The 19613-nt window shown below is 46.6% G+C and overlaps 1 protein-coding gene across 8 annotated transcripts in view; it reads left to right on the top strand.

Annotated features, from left to right (window-relative positions):
• Positions 1-6274: 6274 nt before the first annotated feature.
• DHX30 (DExH-box helicase 30) overlaps positions 6275-19613 on the top strand; it is a 29900-nt gene continuing 16561 nt past the window's right edge. The window contains exons 1-7 of one of the 8 annotated variants that reach the window (XM_025916087.2): positions 6275-6421; positions 8504-8598; positions 9264-9370; positions 10489-10543; positions 15426-15521; positions 16636-16664; positions 19037-19096. In XM_025916087.2, the coding sequence (XP_025771872.1) occupies positions 9346-9370; positions 10489-10543; positions 15426-15521; positions 16636-16664; positions 19037-19096 (265 nt within the window). In that variant the 5' untranslated portion in view covers positions 6275-6421; positions 8504-8598; positions 9264-9345. Of the gene's footprint in view, positions 6422-8503; positions 8599-9263; positions 9371-10488; positions 10544-15425; positions 15522-16635; positions 16665-17510; positions 17530-19036; positions 19097-19613 lie in introns of those variants that run through there. The other 7 variants (XM_086698341.1, XM_086698339.1, XM_086698340.1 and 4 more) reach the window with 7 other exon arrangements.

The following is a 19613-nucleotide window of genomic DNA, read 5'->3' as shown; positions in this document are numbered from 1 at the left end:
AAAGGTAAATTTCTGTTGTTTAAGCCACCCAGATTGTGGCATTTCATAATGACATCTGGAGACTAATACAGATATATTCCTTTTGTTTTTAAGTTTATTTAGACAGAGAGAGAACATGGGGGAGGGGCAGAGAGAGAGAATCCCAAGCAGGCTCTGGGCTATCAGTGTAGAGCCTGATGTGGGGCTTAATCCCACAAACTGTGAGATCATGACCTGAGCAGAGATCAAGAGTCCGACACTCAACCGATTGAGTCACCTAGGCACCCCAATACAGATATATTCTATTTAATTCAACTAGCCCCATAATAAGGGATAGGTAGGTTTACTTATGTATTTATTTTTATTTTTTGAGGGAGAGAGAGACAGTGCAAGTGATCGAGGGATAGAGGGAGAGAGAGAGAGAGAAAATTCCACAGGGGGGCAGAGAGAGAGACAGAGAGAGAGAGAAGCAGGGCTCACCTGAAGCAGGGCTCAAGCTTACTTGATGTGGGACTCGAACTCACAAACCATGAGATCATGACCTGAGTCAAAGTAATGCTTAATGACTGAGCCACCCAGGTGCCTAGGAGGTTTTCTTTTTTTAAACATTATGAATAATCAGCAGTGAATTTTCTTTCACATATGGGGGTATGGTGAGATAAACTCCTAGAAGTGAAATGGGTCAAAGGGCATGCATATTTTATTTTTTTTAAGTTTATGTATTTATTTTGAGAAAGAAAGAGCATGTGCACACACATGTGTACGGCGGGGGGGGGGGGGGGGGGGCAGAGAGAGAATCCCAAGCAGGCTCCACACTGTCAGCACAGAGCCAGATGTGGGGTTTGAACCTACAAACCGCAAGATCCTGACATGAGGCAAGATCAACAGTTGGATGCTCAATGGACTGAGCCACCCAGGCACCCCAGGGCATGCACATTTTAAATCTGATACTGCCAAACTGACTTCTAAATAAATACTACCAATTTACAGTTCCCACAATAGTGTGTGAATGCTTGTCTCCCATGTGCAAGTGCTCATTCAACATGTATTCAGCACCTACTTCTGACAGTGCCAGACATTGTGCAAGGTGCTAATGAGACAGCGATGACAATTAAGTCCCTGCCCTCAAGATCTTTATTCTAGGGGAGAAACCAGCAATAAATAAGGATTCCACAAATAAATACACAAGGTGGTCTGAGAAGTTGTCTTTGAGATAACATCTGAGCAGAAACCCAGATGAAGAGAGAAAACAAATCTTACCAGTACTTGAAGAAAGAATGCTAAGTGTGTTTCATAGTTCCAAGTATCTTTAAAAAATAAGCAAAGTTGCAATTCTATTCCTAGCTAAGTACCCAAAAGAAATACAAACAGGTATTCAGACAAAAATGCGTACATCAATGTTCACAGCAGTGCTATTCCTGATAGCCAAAAGGTGGAAATAACCCATATGCCCAACAACATATGAATAGAACAAAATGAAACATTATTCAACTATAAAAAAAATGAAGCAATGACATATGCTACAAAACAGATAAATCTTAAAACATTATGCTAACTGAAAAAAAGCCAGATATAAAAGGCCACATGTTATATGATTTCATTTACATGAAATATCTGGAATAAGAAAATCCATGGAAACAGCAGTTTAGTGGTTGCCAGGGGCTGTTGCTGGGGAGGATGGGAGGAGGAGGATGGGGAGAAACTGCTTAACAGGTACATATGGGACTTCCTTTTGGGGTAATGAAAATGTTCTGGAACTAGAGAGTAGTTATGGTTGAACAACATGTACCTGTACCAAATGCCACTGAAATGTACACTTGAAAATGGTTAAAATGTTGAATTTTAGGGGCGCCTGGGTGGCGCAGTCGGTTAAGCGTCCGACTTCAGCCAGGTCACGATCTCGTGGTCCCTGAGTTCGAGCCCCGCGTCAGGCTCTGGGCTGATGGCTCAGAGCCTGGAGCCTGTTTCTGATTCTGTGTCTCCCTCTCTCTCTGCCCCTCCCCCGTTCATCCTCTGTCTCTCTCTGTCCCAAAAATAAATAAACGTTGAAAAAAAAAAAATGTTGAATTTTATGTCATGCATATTTTGCTACAATAAAAGATAACACATTTAAAAAAAAAAAAAGCAAGGTAGGGGCACCTGGGTGGCTCAATCAGTTAAGCGTCCAATTTTGGCTCAGGTCATGATCTCATGGCTTGTGGGTTCGAGCCCCCATCAAGCTCTATGCTGTCAGCACAGATCCTCTGTCCCTCTCTCTGCCCCCCACCTCAAAAATAAATAAACATTAAAAAAAGTAAAGTTGAACTTTCTCTTCCTAGACCTAATGGTCATTATGCAATGTATTTTTGTTCACTTCCTATTCATGCCCAATACCCATTTAAAAGAAAATTTTAATGTTTATTTTTGAGAGATAGAGACAGAATGCAAACAGGGGAAGGGCAGAGACAGAGGGAGACACAGCATCCGAAGTGGGCTTCAGGCTCCAAGCTGTCAGCACAGAACCTGACATGGGGCTCAAACTCATGAACTGTGAGATCATGACCTGAGCCGAAACCAAGAGTTGGATGCTTAACCAGGCACACCCAGGGACCCCATCAATACCCATTTTCTGTTGAATTATGGATGTTAAAAAATTAATCTGTGGAAACATCTGGGTGGCTCAGTTGGTTAAGCGTCCAACTTTGGCTCAGGTCATGATCTCGAAGTTCTTGAGTTTCAAGCCCCACATCAGGCTTTGCACTGGTGGTGCAGAGCCTGCTTGGGATCTCTCTCTCCCTCTCCCCCTCTCTCTTCCCCGTTCCCACTTGTGTTCTCGCTCTCTTAAAATAAATAAACTGAAAAAAATTAATCTTTGAACTCAGCATGTTAAGGAAATTAATTCCCTACCTTAATGAAAACCAGTTTATGGAATTTTCCATGTTTACATAGAGATCTGAAAAAGTACCAGTTCACTGTAAATGGAATTGTTTAGAGTAATGGAATTTCAGAATTGAAATGGCCTTAAAAGTCATCTCATTCAACTTTGTTCTGACTTAAGAATCTTCTAACTCTACAGTATATCTTGCTAAATGTCCCCTTTGACTTTGACAAAGCCCAGAAAGGGAGTGTTTAGCCTTTTTTGAAAACCTACTTTGAAGTACCCACAAAATTACCTCAGTCTGGAGTAGTAAACATAAGAGGGGAAAATGCCACTCAAACTAGGCAACTGAAGAGAGTTTGCGAATGAGGCTATTGACACAAATTGTGGGCAGGTTTAAATGAATCCAAGAAATACTGTAGGGCTAGCAACACAGAATCTCCTACAGGCACACAGTGACATTAGCTTGGAGGTGTAACAGAGGTCCTAGATCTCACTGGGACCCATGTAGATCCCATGACAAAAATTATGTTCTTCTACCCTATTTCCTGTGGCTCAATGGCCTTGAGCCACAAATTCCACTTCAATATATAAAATAAAATTGGTTCTACCAACACTTCAACTTTAAGAAACTGAAGAAAAGTAACCTGAGTGGCATAAATCCACAGGACAATAATCTGATGGGAGGTAATTATCCAAACATGGCATTGGGGACTCAAATATAACACAAAGAAGCTGGTGTTCTAGTTGGGGAAGATGGAGCAAAGAAATACCTTGGAGTGCTGCCCCATGGAGAAAAATAAACTGCCATAGAAATTCAAAGGCATTCAACGGTCTGAAGTGAAGTTTCTAGACAGAGATGTTAGCAAAGAATGAGGTCTACGGACCGGACCCAGGAAAATAAGGTAGTGATAAGGAAATGAGCCGCAAACAAGAGATGAAAGATGTGGGAGAAAGCAAAAAAGACACTAACTGGCACTCATCCTATTATAAAGTGCATCACTTTATCAACTTCCACCAGATACAACCATTCATTAAGAATAGTTAAAGGCTCAAGAAAAAGGAAAGGACCTTTAGAAAGAAAACTAAAAACAGAAAATCTGCAGGAAGTAAAACTACTTAGAATGCTTCACTTGTGTCTCTTTCGCAGTGCTTCCTCTAGGTTTCAAGACTCGCTTACACGCTTTTCTCATTCTGTCAGAACGTCTTTTACAGTAGGGACCACATCTTCAGACTTAACATTCACAACGGCATTTTTTTTTTTTAATGTTTATTTATTTGGAGAGCGAGCGAGCAAGCAGGGGAGGGGCAGAGGGAGAGGGAGAGAGAGAATCCCAAGTAGGCTTCCTACTGACAGCACAAAGCCTGACATGGGCTCCGACTCACAAATTGTGAGATCATGACCTGAACCAAAACCAAGAGTCAGACACTTAACTGACCGAGCCACCCAGGTGCCCTCACAACTGCATTTTAAACATAATCTGTATGCCTCTTCTACAACTTCCTTGTCCCTTAATTATGTTAACAGTGTGCAATTTTTCCAGCCCCTGGGCACAGATCTCAGTCACCTCTCCACACACCTGTGGCCAGGGACAAGCAAGGTGCTCTGCCATCACCCTGTCATTCCTTTCTTGCCCTTTTTGCTGCTGAGCATAGCTGAATCCCTCAGTACCCCTCTTCTCATTAGTACCCTAACTCCTATATTTCCTGCCAATCTTACCCTCACACTTCCAGAATAACCTTCTTAAAATTGGACAGTTATTTTACTTTCCTACTTAGAATTATAAAACTAATGCATACAAATTTGCATGCAAGAATAATTGCATACAAATAAGGTCAACATCCCTCAGCACAGCATTCATAGCTATACTTTTTTGTTCCATTGCCTCTAAAACCTGTACACATATCCAACCCTCTGGTCATACTGCATTACCTTATATTCTTAGAATTTGCCTTTTGTTCCACTGGCTGTCTTTGCTTCTGTGGTTCCTTCTCCTTGATTTTGGCATTGAGTAACTATTCCTCCCTCTCAACCCTTCATACCTCCTCTCCAGCATTTATCACTTTCTCTCTGCCTCACACAATGTTTTCATCTTGTTTATCAGGCCCTAAGCCCCTTGAGGACAGGTCGTTGTGTCTTCAAACCTGCTTACAACAATTGTTATACACTTGACTCAAATATGTGCACACGGATCATTTCCCATAGAGCATAGCACAGCACCATGCCCTGCTCAGAAAAGGTGTCAAGTATTTGCATGAATGCACCATGCTCCACACCCACCACCCCCGCCCTTCTGTCCAATGTAGAAAGAAAATAATACTTGTTACATTTAATTGCTCGGGTAAAAATGACGGGATATGTCACTAATTCTTCATTTATTCCAAAAGGCTACGTCTTAAAAGCATTTTCTAGGTCTTTCCAGCTATAAAGTCTTTTTTTTTTTTTTTAATTTTTTTTAACGTTTATTTATTTTTGAGACAGAGAGAGACAGAGCATGAACAGGGGAGGGGCAGAGAGAGAGGGAGACACAGAATCCGAAACAGGCTCCAGGCTCTGAGCAGTCAGCACAGAGCCTGACGCGGGGCTCGAACTCACAGACCGCGAGATCACGACCTGAGCCGAAGTCGACGCTTAACCGACCGAGCCACCCAGGCGCCCCCCAGCTATAAAGTCTTGACCCAGCCTCAGAGCTACCCCAACTGAGTTCTCTCGTTTATTTAGTTGGAAGTCCACTGAACTCCCACGGAGCCTCATCTAGAGGACCGCAGCATGTGTCTGGGACAATGCCCTTGCTCACTTAGGCGAGGCCAGGGGCCGGGGCGAGACCTCCAGACCCGACGGCACTCGGACCAGCAAGGGCTACCTTGTCCTTTTCCCAGCGTCGCACAGTTTACAACGTGCCATCGCGTTGGTCTCCTTCTAACAATGTCGTGAGGCAGAAATTCTCACCTCCCTAAAGAAACAGAAGATCGGAGGGGAGATGGAGAGGAGAAGAGGCGTGGCAAAGGGCTGTGGCAGGGAAGGCGAGTGGAGGTCCGGAGCCCGAGCTGGATTTCGTTCCTGGCTCAGCCCTTGCCGGCCGGGGGCCGTGGGGCGGGCGCGCAGAGGACGCGAGAGCCCTCCAGCTCTCACACTGCGAGGGGCTGAGGCGCGGCGAGAGGGGCGCCGTGCGGGACCCCGGTCGTCCAAGCCCGCTCCCTCAGCGGCCCCACCGCTACCCGCGCGCCCACCGCTACCCGCGCGCCCACCCCTTCGGCGGCTCTGCCGGAAGTCCCGCCTGCGCCCACCGCGGCCGTCCCCCATTGGGCCCGGCGCCGGGGTCTCGCCGCGGGTTGGCCGTCCGGCGGCGTGAGCCCTGGGAGGCCTCTGCGAGCCCCTGCTGGGGGACCCTCTGGAGACCCGCTCAGAAGCGGGGTTGCCGCGGAAGGCGGAGCGGGGAGCGCCGGGGCTACCGGCGGGACTTCCGCCACGGGACCCGGAAGGGGCCGCGCCGCCGCTGGTGGGAGTTGTAGTCCGGCCGTGGTTGGGGGGGCCCGCGGCTCATGCGCGGTGCACCGAGGCTTGTTTCACATCTGTAACAACAGGTGAATTGGGCTTTTTATTCTCCCCTTTCGTGTCCCCTTGAGGAGCTTGCCGTGGCCGGGGGTGGTCGGCGCGAGGAGGGGCCCGGGTCCGATCGCCGGCTTGGCGGAGAGTGGGGCGGAGAAGCGGGCGGGCCCGAGGAGCAGGCCGGGCATCCTAGGCCTGCCCGCGAAGCCGGCCCAGCCGAGCCGTGGGCAGCCAGGCCTCGGCCTGCCGTTGCCATGGAGCCTGGGCGGGGGCGGGGGCCAGGCCGGTCCGCCGGGGCGGGCCTGGTAGCCAGGGGCTCCGCGGGGACCGCGGAAGAGGCCGCTTCATTGGCGCAACGACGTCTCCGCCTCAGGGGATGCTCCGTTCCCCGAGGCAGGGCCTGGAGGAAGCCCCCGGAGTGCCCCGGGACCTTTGTCTGTACCCCGTGCCGCCTGGACCGTTCGTCCAAAGGGAGGCCTGGTGCATTCTGGTCCCACTCGTTTGCCCCTTTTTGCACCCACCTTGTCACTGCGGGAGGCCAAAGGGTGAGGTGTTCTTTGTTTGCTGGTGGTGACTTGCCCCATTTCGCAGGGGAAGACCTAATGCATGTTGGGTCCTTTGTTTGCACTGAACTGGAGTCCCAGGGGTCCTCAGAACCCCCAAGCCCCGAGTATGGCGTCAGCATGCTGTCTAGCTAGTCCTCGGGTAGCAACATTGGTCACCGTAATTGTGATGTTGCAAGGCAGAGATTGTCCCACTTTGCAACCCCAGTCCACAGGGGCTTGCCGTACACTGTGGCAGGTGGACTGCAGATGGCCAGGTGCAGACTCTCAAACTGTTTTTGGTTGCAACTTACTGGCCACAGGGAAAGGAGACATTGATGGTTTCCCTTGGTGTTTCTTTGAAGGCAATAAAGCCACTGTCATTGTGGGTCTTGACTACATCTTACAATTAAATCTTGGAGTTTTGGAGTTTCCAGGAGGGAGGCCTCTTTTCTTGATGGTGTTTATGGGAGTGCTCTTTATTTGTATAACTGTTTAAGATGCGGGAAACACATCCTTCACTGTATTTTTTATCTGTGTTAGGTTGTCCCTTTGCCTCCAAAAGATGTTTATTCTCCCAAGCGTTTTAGCTTATGTAGCCATGGTCCAAAGTTTATCAGTTGGACCCTTCTTTCCCCTTTCAACCTTTGTGTCACTATAAAATATTATTTCCAAGAATGAACCATGGGACATCTAGGCAACAGCATAATATCATGGAAATAATAAAAATATTGCAGTATTAAGCGTGTGAAGCTTTGGAGTCCAGTACCCAACTGCAGGTTTCCATTTTGCCCTGAGGCAGCTATAGGATCTTGGGCAAGTTGTGTGACTTTCTCTGGGAAAATCTGCCTCTATTTCCTTCTCTGGGAAAGATCATTTCTGCCTCCCTAGGTAGTTGCATAGATTAACTGCTATAAAATCTATGGAAGTACTTTGTGAACTATAAAAATGATATTCAATATCTAGTTGTTATTTTCATCTGGAAGAGCTTGATCTACCTTAGATAGGGTTGTGTTAGAGTCAATATAGGATTAGAACTCAAAACTGAAGCAGGTTGGGGTCCATGGGTGCCTCAGTCAGTTAAACGTCCGACTTCAGCTCAGGTCATGATCTTGCGGTTCGTGAGTTCAAGCCCTGTGTCGGGCTCTGTGCTGACAGCTCGGAGCCTGGAGCCTCTTCAGATTCTGTGTCTCCCTCTCTCTGCCCCTCTGTTCATGCTCTCGCTCTCTCTTTCAAAGAATAAATAAACATTAAAAAATTAAAAAAAAAAAACTGAAGCAGGTTTTGCTCTGGGCTCAGAGAAAATATTTTCAGGACTACAAACCCCTCTTTACCATGACATCTCTTTCTTGGTATCTTTGCAGGTGCTGGTGTAGGGTAGCTCATGATTTGATGGGTCGTGAGTGGGTCATGGCAGGTCCTGAAGTGAGACACCAGTGTGTCCAGTGTGTGTTTCACGCTATTAACAAAATGTGTCCTTGTTGTTAGAGTTAGTAATGAATTTCATTGGTCTGCAGCAACTTTGTTTTCCCTGTGGGTCCCATCACTCTAGTGACCCAGGCTTCTATTTTCTAGGAGGAGGCCCAGCCTCGTGATGAGGAATAGCAAGGAGAGAATTCAGCTCCAGTTCAAAAGCCTACAAAATCTGAGACTGTCACTGCTCTTGTAAGGTAAGTTGATTTAGCCATGCACACATAGCAGTGGTGGATCTCATGCTCAGCCACACTGTAAAGCAAAGGCATGCATTAAATCCACTTGTGACTATCTTGGAAGACATTAGTTAGTCGTTATGGAATCTTTCTGTCCTTGAATCATCCCACAGTGACTCTACCTGGAATTAAGCAGTGTTTCATTATGCAAGAAATCTTGACATAACATTATTTTACTTATCTCTGAATTATTTAACAGAAACTCTGCATCATAAAAGTTTCCAATATAATTATATTTCAAGGAACACAGCTTTTTTTTTTTTTAATCTCTATGAAATGTTCTAGAGCTCAGTAAAATATCTCTGAAACATCCTATCTTGAATATCATATGTATTTTTTAGGCCAATACAGGTAAAGATAGTATTATGTGAGCCTTGGAGAGGGTCAGGGACTTTTTAAAAGCAAAACTAAGAGTCTGTTTACAAGCAAATTGATTTACTCTTTCTTCGCAAGAAAGTATTGTCTCAAATAATAATCATTTACATGTTTTGGATTTTTATAGTACTCAGGTTTTCTTTAAGATTAGAATCTCAAATTACACCCTTTTTCTTTTAATTTGGGTAGAAGGAGTCTATAGAATGTAACTTATTAAAATGAATTGTGTCCTTGTTGATATTGTATTGAAGTTTCCTCTCTGAGCTACCATATCCTATCGGCTGAAATTTCCGGCATCCCTGGGGGAGAGGAGGCCATCAGGGCAGACCTGCTATGGACCTGAAAGATTCGGCCCCAGGTCAGCCCTCCACCCCTATCCCCCACAATTTGAGAATGAGATGGGAAGGCAGTCAGGAGCAGAAGTGTAGGCCCCATTAGACTCCTTGCAATATTGGACATTATCCTGATTTGCTAAAACAGTGTGTAGATTTTTTTTTTAATTTTTTAAAATGTTTATTCATTTTTGAGAGAGAGACAGACACAGAGCACAAGTGGGAGAGGGCAGAGAGAGTGGGAGATACAGAATCCAAAGCAGGCTCCATGCTCTGAGCTGTCAGCACAGAGTTCATTGTGGGGCTTGAACCCATGAACCGTGAGATCATGACCTGAGCTGAAGTCAGATACTTAACTGACTGAGCCACCCAGGAGCCTTGTGTAGATATTTTTAAACTAAGGCCACATAAGGTTATGCACCAGTCCAGGAGTACTACATTATTAAGAACATCTATAAGTGAGTTTGAGTATTTTTTAAACAAAATCAATAAACTGGAGGTGTTATTTATTTGTATGCGTGTATGATTTAAGTCTCTAGGTGTACTCTTCAGTTAAATGATCAAAATGCACCAAAAGTTTTGCTCAAGAGTTGAACTTCAACTTCGTATTTGTTATTTCGTAGACTCTACCGTGAAGAAAAGCTTTGTATCTTGAATCACGGTAGTTACTCTTGATATTGCTGTCCGGTCCCACCCCTAGGGGCTTGACCTAGTTGTGTGAAAGCCCAGTAAACCAGTTTGTCTATAAGGCACTCGTTAGTCCCATTTGCTGATACCACATGAGGAAAGGGGTCCATGTAGAATTTCCTTTCTTCCCAGAAGTCCCAGGAAAGCTGCAAGTACTGTGATGAAGTGGAAATATGTCTCTCAGGATAAAATACCTCTCGTTCTGTTTAGCAGGGTTCAGGGAGTTTAGGACAGAGAAACGAAGAAAGCTCTTAATGAGTAAGAAACAAAGACATGTAATTACTCTAGAGTGGAGATGGTCCTTCCATCCTTAAGAGTGGGAGCAGCAGTTGGGACTCATCAGTGAAGAGCTTCATTTTTCTCACCTTCTGGAAAGTGCTCTCTGTGTTATTGAAGTCTTCTCTGTGGGATCCTCGACCAAGAATAGTAACCATTGCCTCTCTGCCCTCCTTCTTAGGATTCCAGCTTTCCCTCCTGGCCAGAAATGTTCAGCCTGGACTCATTCAGAAAAGGTAAGAATGTAGCTGTGCTGGTGACCTCATGCTCTTCCTCCCTGTGACGGGCAGCTGTGAGGGCTATGAAGATCCCTCACCAGTGTGTAGTCCTTAGACCCCTTTTTTGTATGACTTTCCAAAGTCCTTTCTCTGCCTTCCTCTTGCACGGGGCTTATAACCTGTGTCTGAGTCCTTGTCAGAGTACCTGTGTTCATTTGCCGCCCCTCCCTCCGAATATCCTCTCAGACACACTCACTGCTTTTTGAAATCCCGTCTCTTTTTCTAAGCCAGCGTTTTACACCATTTCCTCTGTGAACCATTCTTGATTCTGTCAACCAAATGCAACCTCTCCTCTGTCTGATTTCCTCAGCACCAGATCTGTACTTTCTTGTGCTTAGTCTATTCTGAATTAATCTTTGCATCCGTAGATTAGAAGCTCCCTGTAGCCAGGGCCTGTTGGGCTCCTTCATCGTCCGTTGTACCTGGCACAGCATTGTGCACAGGGTAGGTGTCAATAAATGCTGGTGGAAGCGGATTGAGTCATTTTTATATTAGTGGTTGTAGAAGCTGGCAAGTTTTGTAATCAGTGCTCTCCAGCAGATTGGGTAAAAGGGTTGCATAAGCAGTGTCAGGACTGAGCCATGGCTGGGCCGAAGGGTAGCATTCATTCCTGCTTTCAGGAAGTGCTGTAGCTGGTGAAGTCTTCAAGGGCCGTACCCCAGGGAGCTTTGCATATCTTAGGAGCATGACTTTTCTTCTTTAAGGGAACAGTGAGTAAAAGTCCTTCGCCTCTATTGAAGCTGACCACCAGGCACCTGTCTAGTATATTTTACAAATCAATGAACACCATACAGGCCTTCCATAACTGCTGATTAAAAAGGTCCTCCCCATTGTGTCTCCTCTCCCACTTATGTTCCTACAGGCCTGGAAAACCTTGCCCTAGTGCTGCCTGTTGAATGGGGTCAGAAGGAGGGCTGGATATACCGGAGCTCAGAGCAGCCTCTTCTTGCCTCCCTGTTTGTTTTTAGCCACCTTGTCTGTTTTCATATTGCATGAAAAAATTCATCTCTGTCATCTTGGTTTTGCTGGTTAACTATCTGAAAAGGGAAACATTGGGTTTGAGATTAGTGTGCACAGCACATTTTGAGCTGAAAATTAAGTACACTCAATTGCCTTGTGTTTACTGGTTAATCAGTGGGCTTCGTTTTCCACCCACTTGTGAAAGTTGGATGCAAATAAGTTCTCTTATGGTGGGAGTGCCTGAATGGACAGCACTGATTTTGTAAAGAGGTAGGAGCCCCATGAAATCATAATCCTCCTTTTTTCTGCATTACTTAACTCCCCCATGATAGGGAGATGGTGAGAGTGAGAGAGTTTGGGGGCAAAATTCCTGTATAGCATTTGTGATTTTTCTTTCTAGGCTGGGGATTGATTTGTTCAAGAGGCTTTTCATCAGGGGTGACACGGTTAGCATTCAGTTTCATGGGAGACAACAGCCTCACTGAGCAAAAGTTCTGGAGCCAGATGCCTGGTTCATGTCACACTTCTACACCCTTGGTGGCCAAGGCTGGAGGCAGGTGTTTGAGCCTCTATGCCTCCATTTCCTCACGATGTAAGTGGGTTGGATCATAGTACCTGCCTCGTCGGGTTGTTTTAAGGATCAGATGAGTTAATACGTGTAAAGAGCTTAGAACAGGGCCTGACACCTGGTAAGTTCACAAGCCATGGTACTAAGTAGCTTCAGGATGTAATAATCAGACATAGTCTGATTTAGGACCTTACTTTCCACACAGGTAAGTGTTATATTCTTAACAACAACCATTTTATGCTTGAAGGTCTCAGGGTAAACCATTAATCAGAAAGTTTACTGCCTTGAATATTTTCCTTCAGGCAAACGTACCTTTTCTTTTCTGACTATAAGGCTGACTGCTCTTTCCTGTCTTCTGAAGGCTGGTATCACTTGTGGTTTGCACCATAACCTTGACAACTGGTCATGTGTGGCCTTGTGGCATTTTTCTTGTTGTGTAGGACTGTTCTTTATCTCTCACGGAGTTTTTATGTTTCTTTGCTCCTCATGATGAGATTATTAGCTCCATAAGGTGTCACGAATCTTGAAGGGAAACGTCACATAGTGGAAAGCTTGGGTCAGACTGGCTGGGGTTCGAATCTGGTCCCCACTCACACTAGCAAGGTGGAAACTCCCTGATCCTGTTTCTCAGCCTCTATCTTCAGAGGTATAATGAAGATTAGGGATAATATAAGAAAAGCACTTGGGTGTGATCTGTCCCTAGCCCTCAGTCTTGAGTTGGCAGGCCCTTGATACATGTGAATAGATTGATCTATTTGAGGTGCAGCTCTGTAGCCGATGTTTTTTGTTTGTTTGTTTAATTTTTATTTAATTTTTTCTATGTTTATGTTTATTTTTGAGAGAGAGACAGAGAGACAGTGTGTGAGTGGGGGAGGGGCAGAGAAAGAAGGAGACACAGAATCCGAAGCAGGCTCGAGGCTCTGAGCTGTCAGCACAGAGTCTGACACGGGGCTCGAGCTCACACACCATGAGATCATGACCTGAGCTGAAGTCGGATACTTAACTGAGGGAACCACCCAGGCGTCCCTGTAGCCGGTGTTTTGCAGGAGAGTGACAGCCTGGCCTCAGCATGCGGTGTGCTGTGTGGCTGCACGATTGATCACCTATGTACGAGACGCTAGAGCGGAGACAGCTATGTGTCAATGATGTTTTCTTGTACTCGGGAGCTTACAGTCTCAGTGGGATAGGTCATTTGATGGATCCGAAGGCAGTAGCCATAGCAGTTCCCTGCAGCACTGTGGACAGTGGCCCCCTGGGTCTGTGGTTACCGTCTTTTCTCTTATGTAATTCAACAGAGCTGCCAATGCCTCCCAACTAGTGTGCGTGTGTGCCTGGTAAGTGGCCTGTTACTGTCTTTGCCAACATCCCAACACAAGTTTCTTGTCTGTCAGCAGTAATGCCATCAGAATCAGGCCTCAAAGAACAAGCTGAGTCTTTTACAGGCGGCACAAACCTTTGAAAAACACTAGATCAACAGCAAGAATGTGCAATTTTCCTCCAGCTCCACGGTCAGAAGAGGGCCCAGTGATGTTGTAGGATTATAACACCCCCCCAATACTGAAAATGCTTAATGAACCAAATAATCATCAAATCATTTATTCTTTTTGTTTGTTTGTTTTCAATCCAGCCTCCCTGGATATGAATGAGAATCCTGCTCAAACAGGACTGGAGAGGTTGAGCTGGTCATTTTCCACCTTAGTTTCAAGATAAACCTTGATCCTAGATACTTTGTTCCAGAATACCCTACAGGCATTTCTGCTGTAACCCTGGGTGTGTGTTTTCTGCAAAATCACGCACCTCTGATACTATAAGAGGGCTTGTGGGAAAGACAGAGTTGAGGCAATAATACAGCTGCAAGTTTATGGCCAGAGTGTGAAAGCAGCAGTCCCTGGCACCTGGGAAGATGCTTTGGACTGCCGAGGCAGGCAGCTCAACGTGATGCTAAAAATGTGCAAAGTGCGTTCTAACGGGAAGAGCTGGCAGATGCTGAGGCCGTGCAGGTGGCAGTGGAGCTGTGAGCCCGTGGGGCTGCCACTAAGGAGTGTGTGCAGCTGGCAGTGTGGGGGAGGAGGACCTCAGTGCAGGTACTTGCTTTTCCCTCCAACATTTTGTTATGGAAATTTTCAAAACTACTGAAATGTTGAAGTCATTGTATAGTGAACACCCATCTGTCCATCACCTCGATTCCCTATAGGCACTCCATTTTAATTTTTAAAAAATACAGTTGGAAGGGTCTTTTGTTTTCCTGCTCTAGATTATAATTCTACCTCTGCTATTTCAGTCCCCTTGCCTTAGGAAACTCAACATTCGAACCAAGTGTTCTCCTGTTTTACTGTTATCATTCCCCTATGTACCAACTGTGTACAAGCCAATTTGCATTATGGAAATGGGTATCACGGTAGCAGAACAGACTGCTGCTTAAGCATGTGGTGTGTGTGGCTGTCTCTCTCTGCTCCTCTCCTGCTCCATTTAGTGTACTGAAATTAGTGGGGCACAGAAAGCAGAGAACTCATGCACCCTTTCCCCCAGACCCAGTGATTCTCTGGCGTTGTCACCATGTAGGTGATGTTAAACACATGGAGCCTTACTTACCCATACATGCCCACCTTCCCACGGGACAGTGATGTTCATGTATATCAAAGTTTTGGAACTTAAAAATGTGCTTTGTAGGCCACTGACCTACAAGTAGTATTTAATCTGCAAATGAATGAAAGTGTTTGGAGTGGCAAGTCATTAACTTTTAGAAAGAGGGAGAAGACTGGTAAGTGTGGGTCTGGTCTTGGCTTTCAGGGAGGACCCCAGCAGTCAGTTGGTCCTTCTCTTGCCCATTTCTTAGAGGGAAAGAATAATTTGAGATCTGGTAGCTAACGTGGTCATCTGGGAACCCACAGCAGATACAGGGAGAGCTACCGTAAGTGGATGACAGATATGGGGATTTACACGGTACCATGATTTTTCAGTTTTTACTTGTTTTCCTGTCTCATCCTCATAATTCAAGACTATAGAGGATGATGTGGGATGGGTATTGAAGTCACATAAGGTGGCTTTGCAAACAGGGAGAGTTGAGGGCTCTTTTGAGAGTCAGGAAGGGATCTCTACAAAGCTATACTATATCACATCCATATAAAACAATTGCCTTCCTTCTGTGTGGAATTGGTGGCACTGTTTCTCAGAACCTGTGACTGGCTCAACAAACCATCCAGCAGCCCTGCTGCCCAGAGCTCCTCACAGATGCTCTGGAGTGAGTGTTCAGGGGTCTGTAACTGGGAGGGGTGAGAACATGTCACCCTGATGCCCTCTCTCTTTCCCCAGATCGGGCCCAGCACAGGCAGCGTCAGTGCAAACTTCCCCCACCCCGCCTTCCACCCATGTGTGTCAACCCTGCCCCTGGAGGGACCATCTCTCGAGGTAAGGGAGGAGCCTTGCCTCCAGCATCAACTTGGTCCAGGGTCTGTGGGGAGGTGGGTGGTAGTGGGAGCCCAGGTACCAGGGTCATGGTCCTCTGGAGACCAAGTGAGAAGTGGGGCTAGTGGAGCTGTTGGAACCCTCAGGGGAGAGATCATTTGGAGAGGTCTGGGTTATTTCATGATCCTTGGCCACGTGGCTTAGACCCTATGGTCTCATCAGGCCTCCTTGTGTGACCAGGCATAAAGCCTAGGCTCAGTCTGGGTGTTCAGCACTCGTGTGGAGAATCTGCAGGGCTTGGATCTTCTAGGCAGTCCCTGGCTAAGGTGGTTTAGAAAGGGCAGGGTGCTTGTAGCAGGGCCAGAACAGAAAGCCCTAGCCAGGCCCAGTGTCCTCCATCTTGGAGGCTTTGGGGATGCCTGGAAGATCCCCTTCTATCACCCCCATTCCTCAAAGCACTTTACTGACTTTAAAATGTTTTTTTAGTCTGTGTGGCAGGGTAGGCTCTCCCTTTGATTGGGGAGAATGTCAGAGCACCCAGACAGGTGATAACTCACCTCAGGTTCCACTGGAACCCAGGGATGGGCCAGAAATAGGACCCAGGGAAGCATCTCTGCCTGTGAGCGTGTCCTCTCTTCCCTCAGACTTAGCTCTTTTCCAGGTCTGCTAAGACCAGTGCTCTTGGTGGCTTCTTGCTTGTCCTGACAGCTGCCCCTCTCTGCCCCATTGGCTGCCTGTTCACACCCCTACCCCAGCTGCCTAGTGGAAGAACGCTAATTTAGATCACAGAGTCTTTGCCTCATGTGGAGACAGCATTCCACTTTAGGTTCTGTCTGTAAAGTGCTTTGAAGGTCAGGCGCTCAGGAAGGGTCGGGGAACACAGGGCACCTCAGTTTGCACAGCACATGCTGCTGCCCTATTCCCATGCAGTTTCCACATGTGATGCCCTCCTGTTGCAGTGGCCCTGACTCCACACAGCAGCATAGAAATAAATATTTCCAGCCCCCTTGGCCATTTGACTTAGATATTAGAGAAATGCCACCCCCCTACCATTACCAAAACAAGAGTTGATTGCCCTTTTTTTTTTCTTTCTTAAAATGCCCTGTAACTCGAAAAGGCTGAACGTTAACATTTCCAACATGGCAGGTGAGTGGCTTTGAGAGTGTCAGATGTGCTGTGGCTAAGCTTAAAGATGGTTAGCTGGGATGAACCAGGCCGCATGACTAGGCAGTGCCTCCTTGAGCACATGCAGAGAAGGCTGCTGTGCTTGGTGGGGGTGGGGAAAGGGAGGCAGCTGCTCCTGGTGGGGGACAGTCCCTGCACTGTCTTCCCTGGAGGAGCACAGACCCCCTGAGCCCGATTGTCTCCTCACAGCTGCGCCTCCAGAAGGCATCTGTGGGTGTATGTATCTTTGCCTCCCTTCTCTCTCTCTCTCTCTCTCTCTCTTTCCCTCTCTCCCTAAAAAAGTTTCTTGCCTCCATTTCTTCATCCCAGAGGCAACAGACCTCTTAGTCCACCCCTGACTGTTGGACCTTTCTGCCATGCTTTCTGATTCCCTGGAGGCCTCACTGGTGCCTCTGCCTTTAAGAAGGAAGTGTGTGGCAGAAATGGTCTCTCTGGCGTTCAGATAGGAAAACAGCACTCAGAAATGGTGGCCACTTGAATAGGTTTGGTCCCATCAGGGTCAAATTTGGAATTGGAAAAAGCTATCACCTCCTTTCGCGGTCTACCCCCACTCTACTGCCAACCTCTTACCAAGGCCTCTTTCATAAAGGGGGAAGAACTTAAGAGCCTCTTCTGCCAGTCTTTCCCACCTACCCGGCTGTGAGACATAGAGCACTGGAAAGTAACAAGGGATAACACCCCTTCTGGCAGGATCCTGGGGCCACAGGACTAGTCCTTCCTGTTCATTCCCTCATTCAAATGTGTCCCCTCTTCTTGGTGCGATAGATTTACCTTGAGGGACCCTGCTGTGGCTTTACATATATGGACAGAAAAGCTGTGAGGATGGGTAGTGTGGTCAGGGTGGCCACCTGGCTCCTGTATCTACCTTTGCCTTTCTTGTTGCCAGCCAAGGGGACCATTTCTTGCCATTTTGATCATCCACAAAATCTGTGGTTGAGTCCATTGACGAAATGTTGGCTGAGACGCTCCTTCTCACTTTTTCTCCAGAAGTTCTCCGGTCTGCCCCAAGTCTGGACTATCTTGGGCTTCCTCTTTTTTTTTTTTTTTTTTTAATGTTTATTTTTGAGAGAGAGAGACAGAGCATGAGCTGGGGAGGGGCAGAGAGAGAGGGAGACACAGAATCCGAAGCAGGCTCCAGGCTCTGTGCTGTCAGCACAAAGCCCAACGCGGGGCTCGAACCCACAGACAGTGAGATCACGACCTGAGCTGAAGTCAGACGCTTAACTGAGCCACCGAGGTGCCCCTTGGGCTTCCTCGTAATTGCTTTTTCCTGGGGCTTCTGAAGTTTAGGGTCCTAAAACATCCTCCTGTGTATTCAGCAGATCCTTTACACTTTAATTCCACACTGCCAGATGTTGTTTAGCATATTTAGTACCAGATGTCATGCTTGATTCAGAAATGAACAGCGAGATCCCTGAGCCAGTGAAATGTCTTTTTTCAAAAGTTTCTTCCTTTTCACAGGCAAAGGAGTCACTCCCCAAAGAATGGAGAGTGGAGGAGAAGTCTTTAATTTTGGTGGAAAGCAAGAGGGCATACCTGAGCCCTTCTAACTTTCTTCAAGATTCTCTAAGGCAGGAGTCGGCAAACTTTCTTTAAGGGTTGGAAAACACATATTCGAGGCTTTGTGGGTCATATGGTTTCTCTTGCAGCTCCTCAACTCGGCTGTTATAATGCAAAAGCAGTGATAGATAATACATAAACAAATGAGCATGGCTATGTTCCAATAGAACTTTATTTATAAAAATAGGCAGTGGGTGGATTTGATCTGCAGACTGTAGTTTTGCAGCCTCTGCTTTAGACCAAAGGGGAGAAGATCACAAAACCAGAAGGTTTTCAAGAGCTAGTATAAGGGTTACCCTCATTTTACAAAAGGCAGTGAGGTTTGTGGAAGTGAAATATTTGCTCTAGGTGATACCAGCTATTAGAGCCCAGATGCAGTAAGTGAAATAGAAAAGGGGGACAAGGTCCCTGAGGACCAACTAGTTGGTTGGTATCACGTGATGCTTTTTTTAAACATAAAATTTCAAACATCTGTTTGAAATATGTTTTTTGAAATAGATAAAATAGTATAGTAACACCCCCCTGGCCCACCCATGCACTTATCACCCTGGTTGAACAGGGTGTCTCTCCCTCCACTTTGGCCCCTTTGGGAGCAGATCCAAGAAATCATAGCATTCTCACCTCAGCCTAAGTGGCTGTCAGAGTGCTATACTGAGGGCCTGCTGAATGAAGCACCATGATGGGCCCAGGGCCTGCTTTCAGGTGTGTGTGGGGGGAGGGGGCGGGGGGGGGGTCAGGGAATGTCTTTCTGTCTAGACTTTTGTTTCCTTCAGCTTTCAGAAACCACAGTTTTCAAAATTTGGCCTCAGCCCCTAATGCCATGACCAGTCTTGGTAAGCCTCTCGATTCTTTTGAGGGAATTTGGGCTGATAACAGTCCTTGAAAACTATCCTGAAGCTGGGTGGATGCCTTGGCTTTTGGCAAATTAGAGTGCCACTTGCCCAAATTCAAAGCAATTGTAGAACTGTATTCTGCCCCAACGGTCTTGCCACCTCAATGTGGATGATCTAGATAGGGGTGTTTGATACAGATGGTGGTATCCCCTTGTGAGGTCAGCCCACTGCTGCCAAGGCCACCTTCCCCTTTGCCCCTTTCCTGCTAGAAGCTCTCTGAGGAGGGAAGGGAGGAACTGGAGTTGAAGCTGCCCCACCCTGCCCTGGGTCTGTCTTTAAGGGATCTGTCCTCTCTTGTCTCAGACCTCAGTGGAGGGACTTCTCTAGAGCGCTGTGCAGAGCCGCCTTCTAGACATTCCCATTTCATCCTGAGCAGAGCCATACCAAATGAGTAGAGCAACTATGTTCTCATTTTCCCAACTGATGAAATTGCCCAAGGTTCACAGCTGGCAAGTGG

Source organism: Puma concolor, chromosome A2 (assembly GCF_028749965.1).
Source record: "Puma concolor isolate L17-30 chromosome A2, mPumCon1.1.hap2, whole genome shotgun sequence".
Taxonomy (NCBI): Eukaryota; Metazoa; Chordata; class Mammalia; order Carnivora; family Felidae; genus Puma; species Puma concolor.
Note: the sequence above shows the minus strand (reverse complement) of the source record. Positions and strands in the feature narration are given on the sequence as shown.